The 20,266-nt window shown below is 43.0% G+C and overlaps 1 protein-coding gene across 3 annotated transcripts in view; it reads right to left on the reverse strand.

Annotated features, from left to right (window-relative positions):
* Positions 1-15,063, reverse strand: part of SLC9A8 (solute carrier family 9 member A8) — a 96,780-nt gene extending 81,717 nt beyond the window's left edge. The window contains exon 1 of one of the 3 annotated variants that reach the window (XM_063459677.1): positions 14,960-15,063. In XM_063459677.1, coding sequence (XP_063315747.1) covers positions 14,960-15,000 — 41 coding nt within the window. In that variant the 5' untranslated portion in view covers positions 15,001-15,063. Of the gene's footprint in view, positions 1-14,881 lie in introns of all 3 variants that reach the window. The other 2 variants (XM_063459678.1, XM_063459679.1) reach the window with 2 other exon arrangements.
* Between the last annotated feature and the right edge of the window lie 5,203 nt (positions 15,064-20,266).

Consider the following 20,266-nt stretch of genomic DNA (forward strand, 5'->3'; position numbering starts at 1 on the left):
GGAACCAACTTGGGCTACAAATACACAACGACGGGCCCCAAGCACCCACAAAGGCGACTCCCAAGGCACAAGCGGGACGCCACAGCGCGGCATCCAAAATCGACACGACGGACCTACAGAACCCACTTGCCTAGCTCACTGGGGCAGAACCGGAGCCTTTCCAGACCACAAGCCATCAACAGGTTGTCACAAGCTCAACTCCACGCACGAACCTGGACTGACAACCCCATCAAGCCTCACAATGTCGAGACATCAACAGCCCGCACCAAGAACATACCGAACGTGGGCATCGGCTGAAACAAAACTGGACTGATCAATTGAGGTGAGCGGTCACTGGCTGAACTGACCACTGAGAGCCGCACAGGATCCAACGGTCTCCTCCTTAAGTGACTGATGTGCTGAGTAACATGCCAGTAACCTTTAATAGCACTGCTTTTCTATGATTATAAGCTTAGACAGCCATTAGACAAACTTGGGCATCTCTCTCTACACTTCTACACCCACAGATTACCTGCCTAGACCCACAGTTTAGCTTGTTTACTACACTTATGCCAATTAGCCAGCATTACTCGATGTTGATTAGTGCAGATACCTATGCAGTACCATATATAGTGTTGCTCTCTCTATTTAGCCTGACTTACACAGACCTCGTTTATATTTACCAAAGCTAACTCGTGACTAAACTAGTACAAATGCAGACTAACCATAAAAAAGTGCAAGTACTAACATACCCCTGATTGTTGAAAATGTTACGCAAAAGCATGTGGATTGCCTTTGGGGTACCCCATGCGTGTGTTATATCCTTTGCACGACAAAAATAAAGAATTTAAAAAAAAAAAAAAAATGTAAGCTTTATTATGTACAAAAAGTACCAAAGTGAAAACATACAAGAAAAATAAACACAATGACAGAAGCAAGGGCAAATACAATAAAGTAATGGTAAAATACCAGAAAGATTCTTACAAGCCACAAAACAGAAACACGAGTCACCAAACCCCCCCAACGTTTCGGCACCAACTGGCTGCCTTTATCAAGGGTACCTTCTTTTCTGACTACACCTCAATTTATCGACATATGGCACAGGTCTGCTTGGGTTGCCAGATCCCCTTTTCTCTGGGCATGTCACATACATATTGACTGCAACATGTCCTGCAAAGTGCAGGAATCCAATGCATGAAAGAAACAGAAATCCTGCAGCATATGAATGCTATAAACAGCAGCACAGCCCTATTCATGCACTGCCCTAACAGTGACTTCAAGAAAACACAGTGCTGCAGGCATCTCTATCAGCAGCAGTCACAGCTAAGCCTATGCACACCTCCCAAAATGTCAAATGTTCAAAGTAAAGCACTTAATTGTAGGGGTGTGGCCAGGGGAGGGCTGTACTAAGAAATTAAACTAAGGTGACTTAATTAAGAACAATTTATGTAACTAAAATGTAATTTATAACAAGAACAATGTGTCTTATTTACACTGACTGATTATTAAACACATTTATTGTAGTTTAAAGACACATTACTGGGAGTATTATTGCTGTGGAGCTCTGTTATAACCTCAGACACATTACTGGGAGTATTATTGCTGTGGAGCTCTGTTATACACTCAGACACATTACTGGAAGTATTATTACTGTGGAGCTCTGTTATATACTCAGACACATTACTGGGAGTATTATTGCTGCGGAGCTCTGTTATACACTCATACACATTACTGGGAGTATTATTGCTGCGGAGCTCTGTTATACACTCAGACACTTTACTGGGAGTATTATTGCTGTGGAGCTCTGTTATACACAGACACATTACTGGGAATATTATTGCTGTGGAGCTCTGTTATACACTCAGACACATTACTGGGAGTATTATTACTGTGGGGTTCTGTTATACACTCAGACACATTACTGGGAGTATTATTGCTGTGCTGTGGAGCTCTGTTATACACTCACACATTACTGGGAGTATTATTGCTGTGGAGCTCTGTTATACACTCAGACACATTACTGGGAGTATTATTACTGTGGAGCTCTGTTATACACTCAGACACATTACTGGGAGTATTATTGCTGGGGAGCTCTGTTATACACACAGACACATTACTGAGAGTATTATTGCTGTGGAGCTCTGTTATACACACAGACACATTACTGAGAGTATTATTGCCGTGGAGCTCTGTTATACACTCAGACACATTACTGGGAGTATTATTGCTGTGGAGCTCTGTTATACCCTCAGACACATTACTGGGAGTATTATTGCTGTGGAGCTCTGTTATACCCTCAGACACATTACTGGGGGTATTATTGCTGTGGAGCTCTGTTATACACTCAGACACATTACTGGGAGTATTATTGCTGTGGAGCTCTGTTATACACTCAGACACATTACTGGGAGTATTATTGCTGTGGATCTCTTTTATACACTCAGACACATTACTGGGAGTATTATTGCTGTGGAGCTCTGTTATGCCCCCAGACACATTACTGGGAGTATTATTGCTGTGGAGCTCTGTTATGCCCCCAGACACATTACTGGGAGTATTATTGCCGTAGAGCTCTGTTATACACAGACACATTACTGGGAGTATTATTGCCGTAGAGCTCTGTTATACAATCAGACACATTACTGGGAGTATTATTGATGTGGAGCTCTGTTATGCCCCCAGACACATTACTGGGAGTATTATTCCTGTGGAGCTCTGTTATACAATCAGACACATTACTGGGAGTATTATTGCCGTAGAGCTCTGTTATACACAGACACATTACTGGGAGTATTATTCCTGTGGAGCTCTGTTATACAATCAGACACATTACTGGGAGTATTATTGATGTGGAACTCTGTTATACACTCAGACACATTACTGGGAGTATTATTGCTGTGGAGCTCTGTTATACACTCAGACACATTACTGGGAGTATTATTCCTGTGGAGCTCTGTTATACACTCAGACACATTACTGGGAGTATTATTGATGTGGAGCTCTGTTATACACTCAGACACATTACTGGGAGTATTATTGCTGTGGAGCTCTGTTATACACTCACACATTACTGGGAGTATTATTCCTGTGGAGCTCTGTTATACACTCAGACACATTACTGGGAGTATTATTGATGTGGAACTCTGTTATACACTCAGACACATTACTGGGAGTATTATTGCTGTGGAGCTCTGTTATACACTCACACATTACTGGGAGTATTATTGCTGTGGAGCTCTGTTATACACTCACACATTACTGGGAGTATTATTGCTGTGGAGCTCTGTTATACACTCAGACACATTACTGGGAGTATTATTGCTGTGGAGCTCTGTTATACACTCAGACACATTACTGGGAGTATTATTGCTGTGGAGCTCTTTTATACACTCAGACACATTACAGGGAGTATTATTGCTGTGGAGCTCTGTTATACAATCAGACACATTACTGTGAGTATTATTCATGTGGAGCTCTGTTATACCCTCAGACACATTACTGGGAGTATTATTCCTGTGGAGCTCTGTTATACACTCAGACACATTACTGGGAGTATTATTCCAGTGGAGCTCTGTTATACACTCAGACACATTACTGGGAGTATTATTGATGTGGAGCTCTGTTATACACTCAGACACATTACTGGGAGTATTATTCCTGTGGAGCTCTGTTATACAATCAGACACATTACTGGGAGTATTATTGATGTGGAACTCTGTTATACACTCAGACACATTACTGGGAGTATTATTGCTGTGGAGCTCTGTTATACACTCAGACACATTACTGGGAGTATTATTGCTGTGGAGCTCTGTTATACACTCAGACACATTACTGGGAGTATTATTCCTGTGGAGCTCTGTTATACAATCAGACACATTACTGGAATGTGGTGGAATCTCGGTAAAAATAAATTTAGTAGGCCGAGATTACCACGTGGCATGTGTACGTGCATATGCTGACGTATCGATCAGTTAGTTGCACGTGGCAAGATACGATCAGTAGTGTACGGAGCATGTGCAAGAATACAGGATATAGTATTCCCCCTCCTCCATTGTGCTGGACAAGCCATGCGGTCAAACAGGAAGTTAATTCTTATTTGGGTTGATTGGTCAAGGGAATGTGCGGGTGGAGCTTAATATGGGAGGAGTTATATGCCTATATAAGGAGCCTGCACTATTGTCCGGGGCTCAGACTTTGCTGTATTTTGGTGACGCTAGTCCCTCTGAGTCCCGATCGGTGATCCAATAAAGAATCTCTTCCTTCCTGAAGAAACCTGTGTCCATCTCTCTGTGCTTGGCTTCCGTCAGTTTCTCCGGTATCATTTGGTGCATTGGCCGGGAAGCTCATCGTTCAACGGTAGCTGAGAGGCAGAGGCGTGAGACGGTCTATCTTTGCCCACGTTCTCTACGGCTGCACCCCTGAACTTCTGCGTGGACCTCCCTTCGTCTCGGCGCCACTGGTCTGTTGTCCAGGAGATCATCGGCCTCTACGTGAGAAGTGCTGGGGTGTCCCTGTCGATGAGTGTGAACTCAGGTTCAGGAACGAGGAGGTAAGACAACTGCTGTTTTAGACGGCAGGACCCGCTAGGGGTATACCGATTGTGCGGTAGGCCCAAAGGGGTTTTTGAATCTGTATCTGCCCCCTCTGTCGGAGGGAAGGAGCGAAGGCGCACCGCTCGATCGAACGCTCTTTAGTCAGACCGTTTGATTTGGTTAGTCAGGCAGGGCGCTCTGGTGTAAAATAAGCCCTAGCCGGACACCGGTGTCTTGTCTAGACTAGCGTTCTAGGGTGTATATTTTGTTCGCTAGGTCGGAGGGACCGGGAGACTAAGCGGCGTCTGTGTAAATCCGGTTCGCTAGTTCTCATCCTATCTGGGCTAAGTGGGAAGGCGTGTAAATTTGGAACCCACTAGACTTTTGATAGTACGACTAAGAGGCGTCTGTGTAAATTCGGTCCTCTAGCTCGTTGTATAGTGCGACTAAGAGGCGTCTGTGTAAATTCGGTTCTCTAGCTCGCTATATATGTGGTGATTGGGCAGTGTGGCTAACCAAAACGTATGTAGATTGTTTTTAGGTAGTCCATTCAAGGTACTGGCCAATAGTTTAGTTGGGAATTGTAAATGTGTTAGCGATTGTTAGTAAAGTGTATATCTTGTTAGATAGCGCGAGCTCAGCCGTCTAGCGAGAGTGTTAATAGTGTGTTGCTGTATTATAGTGCACGGTACCATAACCCTGTATATTTACTGACACTGTATAATAAGTACTAATCATTGTCGTCCATTGCATGTTTAACACCATAACCACTAATAATTGTATTGTGACCTTAACTTGTGCTTTGACCTATGCTAACCGTACTGTAACCGCTATTTGTAAAAGACGATGTTACTGGGGTGTGTTATAGACGGGTAATTCGTATATAGAGAATTATAGCGTGGGTGACTGTATAGTTACGCCAAAGGGCATAATATTGATTATATAGTGACTGGTGTAGCAGCTGTGTGTGTACGGGAATTCCCTGAGTGTTTATTGTGTTATTGTGTACGTTTCACTTGGTAACCGTACCACGTGGTGCTGTTGCCAGAGGAAACGGGTGTGACTGTTGAATAGTACGCGTGTATAGTATTCGTTGTCGACGACGTTCCATTGTTAAGTATGGGTGCGTCGCAGTCAACGATTCCGGATCCCTTAGGTTGTATGGTGAAGAATTTTAAAAAGGGATTTAAAATTTGTGATTTTGGGGTAAAGATGTCTCCTGTACGTTTGGTCACTTTGTGTACTAGGGAGTGGCCTACTTTGGTTGCGGCATGGCCGCCACGTGGCAGTTTGGATCCAACTCTGGTACAGCGCTTACACGTGGCTGTATCAGGTAGGCCTGAACTTTACGGCCAGTTTCCTTATATTGACTGTTGGAGACAGGCCGTAAATGACTCGCCAAAATGGCTCCAGACATGCCACGAGGAGCAGTGTCGCCTCATGGTAGCTAGGACTTGTTCGTCCACTAGGACTGGTGTTAGGCCCATTTTGGACACGCCCCCTGAGTCCGAGATCCCTTTGCCGCCCCCTTACTTTCCGTTAAGAAGAAGTGACGCAAACGCAGGAAGCCCTGCACCCCTCCCCTCATTACCCTCATCCACTTCCGCTTCCTCCTCCAGTACAGGATCCACCCCCCCTCGTACTAAATCTCCCCTTCCGGAACCAGAACCCACCCCCATTAAAAACGAATATCCTGATTTGGCGCCACTTCAGACTTCCGGTCAAGCTTCATCTAGCTCGGCTCGAAGTGTTTTATTTACGACCTTTTCCCAAAACCAACCTCCCACATCCCCATACCCTATCTCTCCCCGACCGGAACCCATGACTGACGCCTCTCTACGTAGCCCCATCCAAACCCGACAGTTGACTGGTGCCCAACAATTAAAGCACTATCAGATGCCTCTTCGCCTAAATCCCGGGTCAGCTTATATTGATGCCGCAGGTCAAATGGCACACGCTGACCCAGTCTTCGTATATGTCCCATTTACCACTACCGACCTTTTAAACTGGAAGACCCATAATTCCTCGTATACTGAGAAACCACAAGCCATGACTGATCTGTTCACCTCAATAGTACAGACGCATAATCCGACATGGGCTGATTGCCAGCAGTTACTAATGACTTTATTTAACAATGAGGAAAGGACAAGAATAAATCAAGCAGCCATTAAAGCACTAGAGGATAGAGCCCGTGCTTTGAACCAAGCTAATCCAGCAGCATGGGCCGCAACACATTATCCCAACACTGATCCCGATTGGAACGTAAATGGTGCTGATATGGTTCAACTCAGAGCCTATAGAGACGCTATAATTGCTGGCATGAAAGCCGGAGGAAAGAAAGCCATTAACATGTCGAAGACAGTTGAGGTGATTCAGAAAAGCGATGAAGCGCCCAGTGTCTTTTATGACCGATTATTGGAGGCATACCGCTTGTATACCCCCTTTAATCCGGAAGACGCAGACAATTCCCGAATGGTTAACTCCGCCTTTGTCAGCCAAGCTTACGGAGATATTAAGCGCAAGCTACAAAAGTTAGAAGGGTTTGCAGGTATGTCCATCACCCAACTAATGGAGGTAGCAAATAAGGTCTATATGAACAGGGATACAGAAAGTAAGAAAGAGGAAGAGCGCAAGATGCGTAAAAAGGCTGATATGCTAGCGGTAGCGATCGCAGGCGTAGATAGACGGGGCCCAGATAGAGGCGATAGTAGATGGAATGAGGAACCTCTAAGTAAAAATCAGTGCGCTTACTGTAGGGAAGAAGGGCATTGGAGAAATGAGTGCCCGCGAAGGGAACAGTCTGAGAGAGACAGACCTAGGACAGGTTACGGAAACTTTAGAGGCAGAGCGAGAGGTAGAGGAGGCCCCGGAGGGAGTAATGGTTATAGAGGGAGTAATGGGAACAGAGGAAATGTTAGGGAAGACAGGTATATTCCAGCAGCGCAAAGGTCCCGCGATAGAGAAGGTAGGGACTTCGTGGGATTGGCTGACACGGTCATGGAGGACTATTGATACCGACCGGGCTCCATCCCCCTTGGTCGAGCGGAGCCTATGGTCGATGTATCAATAGGGTGGAAAAGGAGTGCGTTCATGATCGACACTGGTGCTGAACATTCAGTGGTGACTAATCTGGTTGCTCCTCCATCTGGAAGGACTATTACTGTGATAGGAGCAACTGGAAGAAGTGCTGAAAAACCGGTTCTTAAAAGTCGACTCTGTACATTGGGAGGCCACGTAGTAAAACACCAATTCCTTTATATGCCTGAATGTCCAGTCCAATTGCTGGGACGTGATATGCTGTCAAAATTACAAGCGCAGATTACGTTCCTACCAAATGGAACAACATCTTTAAAGTTTAATGGACCTTCAGGTATTATGACTTTATCCGTACCAAAGGAAGAAGAGTGGCGACTTTATACAGTGTTGACTAGCCAAAACCCTAGGAGTGATGAGACATTGTTTAACATACCAGGAGTTTGGGCAGAGAACAACCCACCAGGACTGGCCCGCAATATTCCACCAATAAAAATTGAACTGAAACTTGGGGTTTATCCAGTGAGCCTAAGACAATACCACATCCCACAGAAGGCTAAGAAGAACATCCAATCCTATCTGGATAAATTCATACGGTATGGTATCCTAAAATTCTGTACTTCCCCCTGGAACACCCCATTGCTGCCTGTTCAAAAGCCCGGTACAGATGAGTATCGACCTGTGCAGGACTTGAGAGCAGTCAATGATGCGGTTGTTAGTATACATCCAGTTGTACCCAATCCATATAACCTGCTTGCTTTAATTCCGGGCGGGGCTACTTACTTTACAGTCTTAGACCTCAAAGATGCCTTCTTTTGCCTCCGAATTGCCGCAGAAAGTCAATGTATTTTCGCTTTCCAATGGGAGAACGCTGTAACGGGCTCAAAACGCCAAATGACTTGGACAAGACTGCCCCAAGGGTTTAAAAATTCACCTACCCTATTTGGTTCAGCCCTAAGTCAAGATCTACTGGATTTCGAGTCCATCCCAGGAGAGTGTGTATTGTTACAGTATGTAGATGACTTGTTGATAGCAGCAGTTACAAAAGAAATCTGTCAGCAAGCAACGCACGATCTACTGCACATTCTCTGGAAGGCAGGATACAAGGTGTCCAGAAAGAAGGCTCAGTTGTGTTTGCCAACTGTCAAGTATCTAGGATTCCATATCTCTGAAGGTCAAAGGATTATGGGGCCAGAGAGAAAAGAAGCTGTCTGCCAAATACCAATACCCAAGAATAGAAGACAAGTGCGAGAATTCTTGGGGGCAGCAGGCTTCTGTAGGATATGGATTCCCAGCTATGCGATACTGGCAAAACCTCTGTACGCAGCCATCAAAGGTACAGAGCACGACCCCTTCTTATGGACCCAAGAACAGCAAACGGCATTTGAAGATGTGAAGAAGGCTTTGATGAGTGCCCCAGCATTAGGTCTACCTGATCACACACGACCATTCTACTTATATGTACACGAGCAAAGAAGAATGGCTGTGGGAGTATTGACACAGTACTTGGGATCATGGCAAAGACCTGTTGCCTACATGTCTAAGCAACTGGATGCAGTGGCCAGCGGACTTCCACCTTGTCTAAGAGCCGTAGCTGCAGCCGCCCTGCTAGTAGCTGAAGCCGATAAACTCACTCTGGGTCAAGAACTTTATGTACGAGTCCCACATGCAGTACAGACGTTGTTGGATTACAAAGGAAATCATTGGTTTAGTAACAGCCGTATGACCAAGTATCAAGCAATGTTGTGTGAAAACCCAAGAGTGCATTTAGAGACTGTAAACACCTTAAATCCAGCTACCCTTTTGCCACAACCTACTGAAAGTCAACATGATTGTTTGGAAGTAATGGATGAAGTATTTTCAAGTAGACCAGATCTTCGTGATTTTCCCATCCAGAACCCCGATGTTCAATATTATACCGACGGCAGTAGTTATGTGAAAGAAGGGATCCGCTATGCAGGATATGCAGTGACAACAATAGACAAGGTGATAGAAGCTCGGCCACTGGCAAAAGGAACATCAGCACAAAAGGCAGAATTAATAGCACTAACACGAGCGTTACAATTGGCTGAAGGTTTAAGAGTGAATATCTATACGGACTCTAAGTATGCGTTTTTAACCACTCATGCCCACGGAGCTTTGTATAAAGAAAGAGGACTACTGAATTCAGAAGGCAAAGAAATCAAATACGCAGCCGAAATCCTACAACTATTGGAAGCAGTGTGGGAGCCGAAAGAAGTCGGTATCATACATTGTCGAGCGCATCTGAGAGGAGATGGTGATGTAACCAAAGGAAATCGGATGGCAGATAGTGCAGCTAAGCGTGCTGCTGAATCAGGAAGACAGGAGTATGTGGGGCATATAGCTGCTCTTATACCAACTCCACTGTCCCAATGGACTCCAGTTTATACAGCTCAAGAAGAGGAGTGGTTAAAGACTGAACCGGGAAAGTATCTGGAGAACAAGTGGTATCAGCTAGAAGATGGAAGAATAGTTATACCAGCATCGCTAGCGGTAGAAATTGTCCAAAATTATCACAACGGGACACATTCTGGGAGAGACAGTACTGAAGAATCTCTTAGAAAACATTTCTACATACCAAGATTGTCCAACTTAACTCAGGCCATTGTACGAAGATGTGTAACGTGTGCTAAAAATAATGCAAGACAAGGACCAGTAAAACCACCAGGAGTCCAGTTTATGGGGGGACTCCCCATGTCCGATCTACAAATAGACTTTACAGTGATGCCTAAATCGGGTGGACATCGTTACCTGCTGGTAATTGTGTGCACCTATTCAGGCTGGGTAGAAGCATGTCCTACTCGTACAGAGAAAGCAGGAGAAGTTGTGAGATTCCTGCTACGAGAAATAATACCCCGATATGGACTACCCTGTTCTATAGGATCGGACAATGGTCCAGCTTTTGTTCACCAGTGCCTACAACAACTGACTCATATGCTTGGTATAAAGTGGAGGCTTCATACTGCATATAGACCCCAGAGTTCTGGTAAGGTAGAGAGAATGAATAGAACTATAAAGAACCAGTTGGCTAAAATGTGTCAGGAAACCCAACTTAAGTGGAACGTTCTCTTACCTATAGCTCTATTGCGAATCCGCAGTACCCCTACCAGAAGGATGGGCCTCTCTCCTTTTGAAATTATGTATGGACGACCACCTCCCGTACTTGGTAACTTAAGGGGGGATTTGAGTCAGTTGGGAGAAGGAATTACCCGGCAGCAGGTTGTAGAGTTGGGTAAGACTATGGAGGAGGTACAGAAATGGGTACAAGATAGATTACCTGTGAATATTTATCCCCCTGTTCATAGTTATCATCCAGGAGACCAAGTGTGGATTAAAGAGTGGAATAATGTACCGTTAGGGCCCAAGTGGAGAGGTCCTTATGTTGTTCTTTTGTCTACCCCTACAGCGATAAAAGTAGCAGAAGTGACTCCGTGGATACATCACTCCAGGGTTAAACCAGCAGCAGTCGATTCTTGGCAAGTTACAGCAGATCCAGAGAATCCCTGCAAGATCCGGTTGAAACGCACTACTCAGTCGGAGTAACGAGGAATTATTGTGGATTACAAATTTTATTGTTACAGGTGTGAGTGAGAAGGCCATAATAAAGCCTGTCCGCTTACCATCACATAGTGTATAAGCCAGGAAAGTCTCGAAGGGACACCTGTGAAGACGAGCAGAACTCCATTCCCTGCAGCCCTCACATCCCGGAAGCTGAGGTTCCATCGCACGGACGAAGACTGAGGATGACGGCGAAAGATGTGCTTTTTATTGTGTTTATTTATATGTGTTTTTATATTCAGGAAGGTAGAGGTACCGACGCTCCTAGCTGTGAGGTATGCATTAAGACTACGAGAACAGGTAACCATATTTCCCAAACCCTAATTTGGCATTCACAATACGAGTGTAAAGGAGATGTATCGAGATGTAGATACCTAAATATAGACTATAGTGTGTGCCATTTAGGAGTAGGAGAACCTAGGTGTTTCAGTCCGGAGTATCAACCTCGTACAATTTGGTTGACTCTCAGGAATGGAGATCCTCAGGGGACCCTAATTAATAAGACAGTGTTAGAATCCGTACATTCTTCGGGTGTTCTGCTATTTGATGCGTGTAAAGCGATATCGAGTGGTAGAAAGCCGTGGAATGTATGTGGGGATCTTAGATGGGAGAGGACGTATGGGTCTAATGATAAATATATTTGTCCCAGTAGTAAAAATAAATATGTAAGTCCTAGATGCCCAAATAAAGACTATAACTTTTGCCCATATTGGTCTTGTGTGGGGTGGGCGACTTGGGGACAGACAGTAGACAAAGACATGATGGTGACTAAGTTGCCGACTAGCCCATATTGTAAGTCTATGGAATGCAACCCAGTCCATATACTTATTAATAACCCCGACAAGTTCTTAGATAAGTATGGAAATTTATTTGGGTTTCAGATATACGGGACGGGTTTAGATCCTGGGACATTATTGTTTATAGGGATAGAGACTGATACGGTATCCTCCCAGACTCATCAAGTATACCATTCCTTTTATGAAGAGATGAGTATAGATAATAAGATCCCCCATAACGCTAAAAACCTGTTTATCGATCTAGCTGAAAGTATTGCCGGTAGTCTTAATGTTACCAACTGCTATGTGTGTGGAGGTACTAACATGGGAGACCAATGGCCATGGGAAGCAAAGGAGGTAATGTCCGGTTCTGAGGCAGTTGACCAATTAATATCTACACAAGCCGATTATCATATGAGTGTTAGAGGTAAATCTGAGTGGAGATTAAAGACCTCCATCATAGGTTATGTTTGCATAGCAAGGAAAGGAATAATGTATAACACTTCTGTAGGAGAATTAACTTGTCTAGGGCAAAAAGCTTATGATGATGATACAAAGAATACAACTTGGTGGTCGGCTTCAAATGTCTCAGAACCATCTAACCCGTTTGCTAGATACGCCAATTTAAAGGACGTGTGGTTTGATCTATCCATCACATCTACCTGGAGAGCCCCAGCAAATTTGTACTGGATCTGTGGTAAGAAGGCCTATTCGGAGTTGCCACAGGACTGGGAAGGGGCATGTGTGTTGGGTATGCTCAAACCATCCTTCTTCTTGTTACCGATTGAAACAGGTGAGACTTTAGGTGTTAAAGTGTATGATGTGAATCATAGGAAGAAAAGGGGACCCATAGAGATAGGCACCTGGGAAGATAATGAATGGCCTCCCCAGCGTATCATAGACTATTATGGGCCAGCCACGTGGGCTGAGGATGGTACCTTTGGTTATAGAACCCCTATTTATATGCTCAACCGTATTATAAGATTACAGGCGGTGGTTGAGATTATCACAAATGAGACATCACAAGCGCTCAATCTTCTAGCGAAGCATAACACCAGGATGAGGACAGCAGTCTACCAAAATAGATTAGCCTTGGATTACCTTTTGGCAGTAGAGGGAGGTGTATGTGGGAAGTTTAACCTAAGCAATTGCTGTCTTCAAATAGACGACGAAGGGCAAGCAATAGCTGAGCTTACTAGCCATATGGTTAAACTAGCGCATGTGCCTACTCAGGTATGGAAAGGGTATAATCCAAGTAGTTGGTTTGGTAGCTGGTATGAGTGGTTTGGAGGGCTTAAGGCAGTGGTAGGTGGAGTCCTACTGATTTTACTGTTGTGTCTACTCCTACCGTGTCTTATACCCTTAGTAGTTAGGTCTGTGCAAAGCCTGATAGGAAGTATAGCAGAGAGGAAGGCTGCTGCACAGATAATGGCGATATACAAGTATAAGGCTCTAGATCAAGGAGAACCAATGCAGGAAGATGAGTGTTAAAAGATTCACATCATAAGATAAGTCTGGTCTGGTTCAAGGTAACTTGCGGTGTAAGCAAAACTAAGGTTATGTGATGCCTCAAGTAATTGTAAAATATCAAGAGGCATCAAAGGGGGGAATGTGGTGGAATCTCGGTAAAAATAAATTTAGTAGGCCGAGATTACCACGTGGCATGTGTACGTGCATATGCTGACGTATCGATCAGTTAGTTGCACGTGGCAAGATACGATCAGTAGTGTACGGAGCATGTGCAAGAATACAGGATATAGTATTCCCCCTCCTCCATTGTGCTGGACAAGCCATGCGGTCAAACAGGAAGTTAATTCTTATTTGGGTTGATTGGTCAAGGGAATGTGCGGGTGGAGCTTAATATGGGAGGAGTTATATGCCTATATAAGGAGCCTGCACTATTGTCCGGGGCTCAGACTTTGCTGTATTTTGGTGACGCTAGTCCCTCTGAGTCCCGATCGGTGATCCAATAAAGAATCTCTTCCTTCCTGAAGAAACCTGTGTCCATCTCTCTGTGCTTGGCTTCCGTCAGTTTCTCCGGTATCACTGGGAGTATTATTGATGTGGAGCTCTGTTATACACTCAGACACATTACTGGGAGTATTATTCCTGTGGAGCTCTGTTACACACTCAGACACATTACTGGGAGTATTATTGCTGTGGAGCTCTGTTATACACTCACACATTACTGGGAGTATTATTGCTGTGGAGCTCTGTTATACAGTCAGACACATTACTGGGAGTATTATTGCTGTGGAGCTCTGTTATACACTCAGACACATTACTGGGAGTATTATTGATGTGGAGCTCTGTTATACACTCAGACACATTACTGGGAGTATTATTGCTGTGGAGCTCTGTTATACACTCAGACACATTACTGGGAGTATTATTCCTGTGGAGCTCTGTTACACACTCAGACACATTACTGGGAGTATTATTGATGTGGAACTCTGTTATACACTCAGACACATTACTGGGAGTATTATTGCTGTGGAGCTCTGTTATACACTCACACATCACTGGGAGTATTATTGCTGTGGAGCTCTGTTATACACTCAGACACATTACTGGGAGTATTATTACTGTGGAGCTCTGTTATACAGTCAGACACATTACTGGGAGTATTATTGCTGTGGAGCTCTGTTATACACTCAGACATTAATATGGAGCTCCTAGAAATGATGGGCAGATGGATTTGGGTCCTAAATAGGGACTCTCCCTTTAAATAAGGACACTTGGGAGGTGTGATTAGGACTCTCCAGATGCTGGCTGAGGATTGTGGGAATGTAGTCCCCAGCAGGCTGTCAGTGAGGGCTGTAAGGTGTGTGTGACCCCCAGTTACAGGTCACATGACAGATAGGACCGGGGTCATGTGACCATACCCCAAATAACAGCTGACACTTCAACAAGACACAAATCACCCCTCCCCCATCTGCCCTCCTCTGCAGCTAAGACACGGGCCATATTTACTAACACTGCGATTCTCCCCAGGTAGGACTTCACACTCACTCTGCTTCCGCCATCTTGGCACACCTTCAGGAAGAGAGCGCTAACCATAGAGTGGGAGGACTATACCAGACAGCACCTGGAATCATAGAGAGGAGGATTGTACCAGACTGTCAGCGGCAGGAGCGTAGCGCTGGCGTGTGCCAAGGGTGGTGACGTCACTCACAGCCGTCTGGATGTCTATGGTCTGTTCTTCGAAGGACTCATACCGGAAGTGATTGGCATCTGCTGTTGTCATGGTGATGATATGGCAGCTGTATTGACAACTAATGAAGGTGTTTTGTTGTTTTTGTCTTTTTTTGCTTATTGTTTGTACGTAGGACGTCAAAACAGAACTGCTCAGGCCCTTAAAGGGACAGTGACTAATAAACACAATTCATGGATAGGGTTTAATATCAATTAAAGGGACAGTGACTAATAAACGCAATTCATGGATACGGTTTAATATCAATTAAAGGGACAGTGACCAATAAACGCAATTCATGGATACGGTTTAATATCAATTAAAGGGACAGTGACCAATAAACGCAATTCATGGATAGGGTTTAATATCAATTAAAGGAACAGTGACCAATAAACGCAATTCATGGATACGGTTTAATATCGATTAAAGGGACAGTGACTAATAAACGGAATTCATGGATAGGGTTTAATATCGATTAAAGGGACAGTGACTAATAAACGCAATTCATGGATACGGGTTAATATCAATTAAAGGGACAGTGACTAATAAACGCAATTCATGGATACGGTTTAATATCAATTAAAGGGACAGTGACTAATAAACGCAATTCATGGATACGATTTAATATCAATTAAAGGGACAGTACTAATAAACGCAATTCATGGATAGGGTGTAATATCAATTAAAGGGACACTGACTAATAAACGCAATTCATGGATAGGGTTTAATATCAATTAAAGGGACAGTGTCTAATAAACGCAATTCATGGATACGGTCTAATATCAATTAAAGGGACAGTGACTAATAAACGCAATTCATGGATACGGTTTAATATCAGTTAAAGGGACAGTGACTAATAAACGCAATTCATGGATACGGTTTAATATCAATTAAAGGGACAGTGACTAATAAACGCAATTCATGGATACGGTTTAATATCAATTAAAGGGACAGTGACTAATAAACGCAATTCATGGATACGGTTTAATATCGATTAAAGGGACAGTGACTAATAAACGCAATTCATGGATAGGGTTTAATATCAATTAAAGGGACAGTGACTAATAAACACAATTCATGGATAGGGTTTAATATCAATTAAAGGGACAGTGACTAATAAACGCAATTCATGGATAGGGTGTAATATCAATTAAAGGGACAGTGACTAATAAACGTAATACATGGATAGGGTTTAATATCAATTAAAGGGACAGTGACTAATAAACGCAATTCATGGATACGGGTTAATATCAATTAAAGGGACACTGACTAATAAACGCTATTCATGGATACGGTTTAATATCGATTAAAGGGACAGTGACTAATAAACGCAATTCATGGATAGGGTGTAATATCAATTAAAGGGACAGTGACTAATAAACGGAATTCATGGATAGGGTTTAATATCAATTAAAGGGACAGTGACTAATAAATGCAATTCATGGATAGGGTTAATATCAATTAAAGGGACAGTGACTTATAAACGCAATTCATGGATACGGGTTAATATCAATTAAAGGGACAGTGACTAATAAACGCAATTCATGGATACGGTTTAATATCGATTAAAGGGACAGTGACTAATAAACGCAATTCATGGATAGGATTTAATATCAATTAAAGGGACACTGACTAATAAACGCAATTCATGGATACGGGTTAATATCAATTAAAGGGACAGTGACTAATAAACGCAATTCATGGATACGGTTTAATATCGATTAAAGGGACAGTGACTAATAAACGCAATTCATGGATAGGGTTTAATATCAATTAAAGGGACAGTGACTAATAGACGCAATTCATGGATAGGGTTTAATATCAATTAAAGGGACAGTGTCTAATAAACGCAATTCATGGATACGGTTTAATATCAATTAAAGGGACAGTGACTAATAAACGCAATTCATGGATAGGGTGTAATATCAATTAAAGGGACAGTGTCTAATAAACGCAATTCATGGATACGGTTTAATATCAATTAAAGGGACAGTGACTAATAAACGCAATTCATGGATAGGGTGTAATATCAATTAAAGGGACAGTGACTAATAAACGGAATTCATGGATAGGGTTTAATATCAATTAAAGGGACACTGACTAATAAACGCAATTCATGGATACGGTTTAATATCAATTAAAGGGACAGTGACTAATAAACGCAATTCATGGATACGGTTTAATATCAATTAAGGGGACAGTGACTAATAAACAGAATTCATGGATATGGTTTAATATCAATTAAAGGGACAGTGACTAATAAACAGAATTCATGGATATTATTTAATATCAATTAAAGGGACACTCCGGGCACCAAAACAGCGTCACCTAAATTAAGTTGTTATGGTGCCATGAGCATTCTTATGGCCATGTGATTGTGAGGACCCCACGATCACATGGCCGTTAGGGGGTCAGATCGGGCAGAGGGGGTCTGCCTGTGCTCCCAGGCAGACCCCAGGATCGCGACCGCCGTTGGGGGACTGGCGGGGATCCGGTAAGTACAAAAGACAACAGGGACGTTCTATGCTGCCCGCCAGCGTTTAGGACCGCCCCAAAAAGGATGGCATTTAACGCCCGCCGTCCTTAAGGGGTTAATTAAAGGGATTAACTTTTGTGGGGTATCATCTATGTGTAGGGCTACCAGATCCACCTTGTTTTCAGGGAAATACAATTTAGTCAATCTATGAAAATGCATGAAAAGGATTGCCCTTTTCACTTGCTGCCGATCAAAATGTATATTGGATAAAAACCTGGTGGATATGATAACCCTACAGGAACTCTGTGTATATGGAAATCAGGATTGTTTGTTCATTACTAATGAAATTTTTATAACTTTTTCACTTGTTGACATAGGGACACCTTCCTTGGTTACACTTTGCTATGGTCATGTTCCAGGTGAGGACAGGTAAGCTGCAAGCTATACACTGATCACCCACAACATTAAATCCACTGACAGGTGATGTGAATAACATTGATTATATCGTTACAATAACACCTGTCAAGGGGTGGGCTATATTAGGCAGCAAGTGAAGAGTCAGTTCTTGAATTTCGGTAGTGAATTACAGAAAGCAACACACGAGAAGCATTTGGGAATTGTTATAGACAACAAACTGTGAAACAATATGCAATATCTATCATGCGTTGCTAAAGCCAGTAAGGTATTGTCATTTATGAAAATGGGCATTAATTATTGGGATGAAAATATCATTTTGCCTTTTTATAAATCACTGGTAAGACCACATATTGAATATGCTGTGCAATTTTGGGCACCTGTTCTAAAGAAGGATATTATAGCACTAGAAAAAGTGCAGAGATGAGCTACAAAATAAATATAAAGAATGGAACTTCTTAGATTACTAATTTCAATCTGTTTAGTTTAGAAAAACGGCACCTCAGAGGGGATATGATAACATTATACAAATATATCTGTGGCCAATATAAACCATTGTCTGGAAATCTATTCACAAACAGGACTATACATAGGACATGAGGTCACGCATTTAGACTGGAAGAAAGGAGATTTAGTCTAAGGCAAAGGACATGGTTTTTACAGTGAGAACAATAAGGATATAGCAATCTCTGCCTGAAGATGTGGTTTTATCAGAGTCTGTAAATCTTAAAACAGCAAACGGATGAATACTTGCAAAAACATAATGGTTAAGGATATCATTTTTAATTTATGGGGTACTAGCTTCATGATCCAAGTAGAGACTGCCATTCTACGATGAAGATTTTTGCCCCTGGTTTGTTGTAAAATTGGAAAGCACTTCAAACTGTGTATTTTGCCTTCTTTTGGGTAAATGACAAAAACAGAGGCTGAACTTGATGGATGCATGTCTCTTTTCGGCCAATGTAACTATAAAGTGATTATGGTGTCTAGAGTTTATTGGCCCCATTTCACTGTTTAGTGTTAAACTGTTTTCATTTCGTTTGACAATGAATGAGATGCTTTAGGTGCTTGTTGCTCCGCACCTACAGAAAGGTATGGCTCAGGCGCAGTAGCGTGGGTGTGGCCATGGGTGGTTACCCAGCACAATTAGTTTTTTTAGTTTTTTTAAATAAACAAATAACGTGCCCTCCCCCTCATACAGGTTTTCTCTATATACTATGTGTGTGTGTGTGTGTGTATATACATATATATACACAAACACACAGTATATAGAGAAAACCTGTATGAGGGGGAGGGCACGTTATTTGTTTATTTTCTATTCTAAACTATCAGTGACCTTATTTTAGTAACTCTGGGCTGCTGGAAGGGACACAGGAAGTTCTTATGGTCTATGGATTAGGGGCCGCATTACTTGTATACGTCCAAGCCATAGAGAGTGGCCAGAGACCCTCATTCGAAGTGAAATTAAGTGGTTATGGTGCCTAGAGTGTTTTATAACAACCCATGGATATTTTAATATAGCAATTTTAATAAGTTATGTTTTTTTTTTGTATTATTATTATTATTATTATTTATAAAGTGCCAACAAGTTCCATAGCGCTGTACAATGGGTGGACTAATAGACACATATTTGTAATCAGACGAGTTTTACACACAGGAACAGAGGGATTGAGGGCCCTGCTCAATGAGGGAGTGGGGTATAGTGACACAAAAGGTAAGGGTAAGGTAGAGAAGTCGGTTGCTTGGATAGTGTTCATTGAGGGCTTAGTGTTTTGTTTTGATGACAGTTTCAGGAGAGGAATCAGGGTGCGGGGAGGGAAAGCTGCTCACAGTTTAATTGATATGCTATCCTAAAGAAGCAAGTTTTCAAAGATTTTTTGAAGGAGCGGAGATTGGGTGAGAGTCTAACAGAGAGGGGAAGGGCGTTCCATAGGAACGGTGCAGCCCTAGAGAAGTCCTTAAGGTGAGCATCAGAGGTAGGAGTACGGACAGAGGTTAGGCGTAGGTCTCCGGCAGAGCGTAGCGGCCTAGATGGGACATATTTGTGTATTAGTGAGGATAAGTAGGTCGGAGCAGCATTGTGTAGAGCAAGTATCAGGATCTTAAATTGGGTCCTATATCTTACGAGAAGCCAATGAAGGGACTGACAAAGGGGGAGGCTTGGGAGGTGCGGGCGGATGAGCCTCGCTGCCGCATTCATTATAAACTGTAACGGGGCAAGTTGGGAACACGTAAGACCACTGAGAAGCGGATTACAAGACGAGAGGGGACAGCGGCATGG

Source organism: Pelobates fuscus, chromosome 6 (assembly GCF_036172605.1).
Source record: "Pelobates fuscus isolate aPelFus1 chromosome 6, aPelFus1.pri, whole genome shotgun sequence".
Classification (NCBI taxonomy): domain Eukaryota; kingdom Metazoa; phylum Chordata; class Amphibia; order Anura; family Pelobatidae; genus Pelobates; species Pelobates fuscus.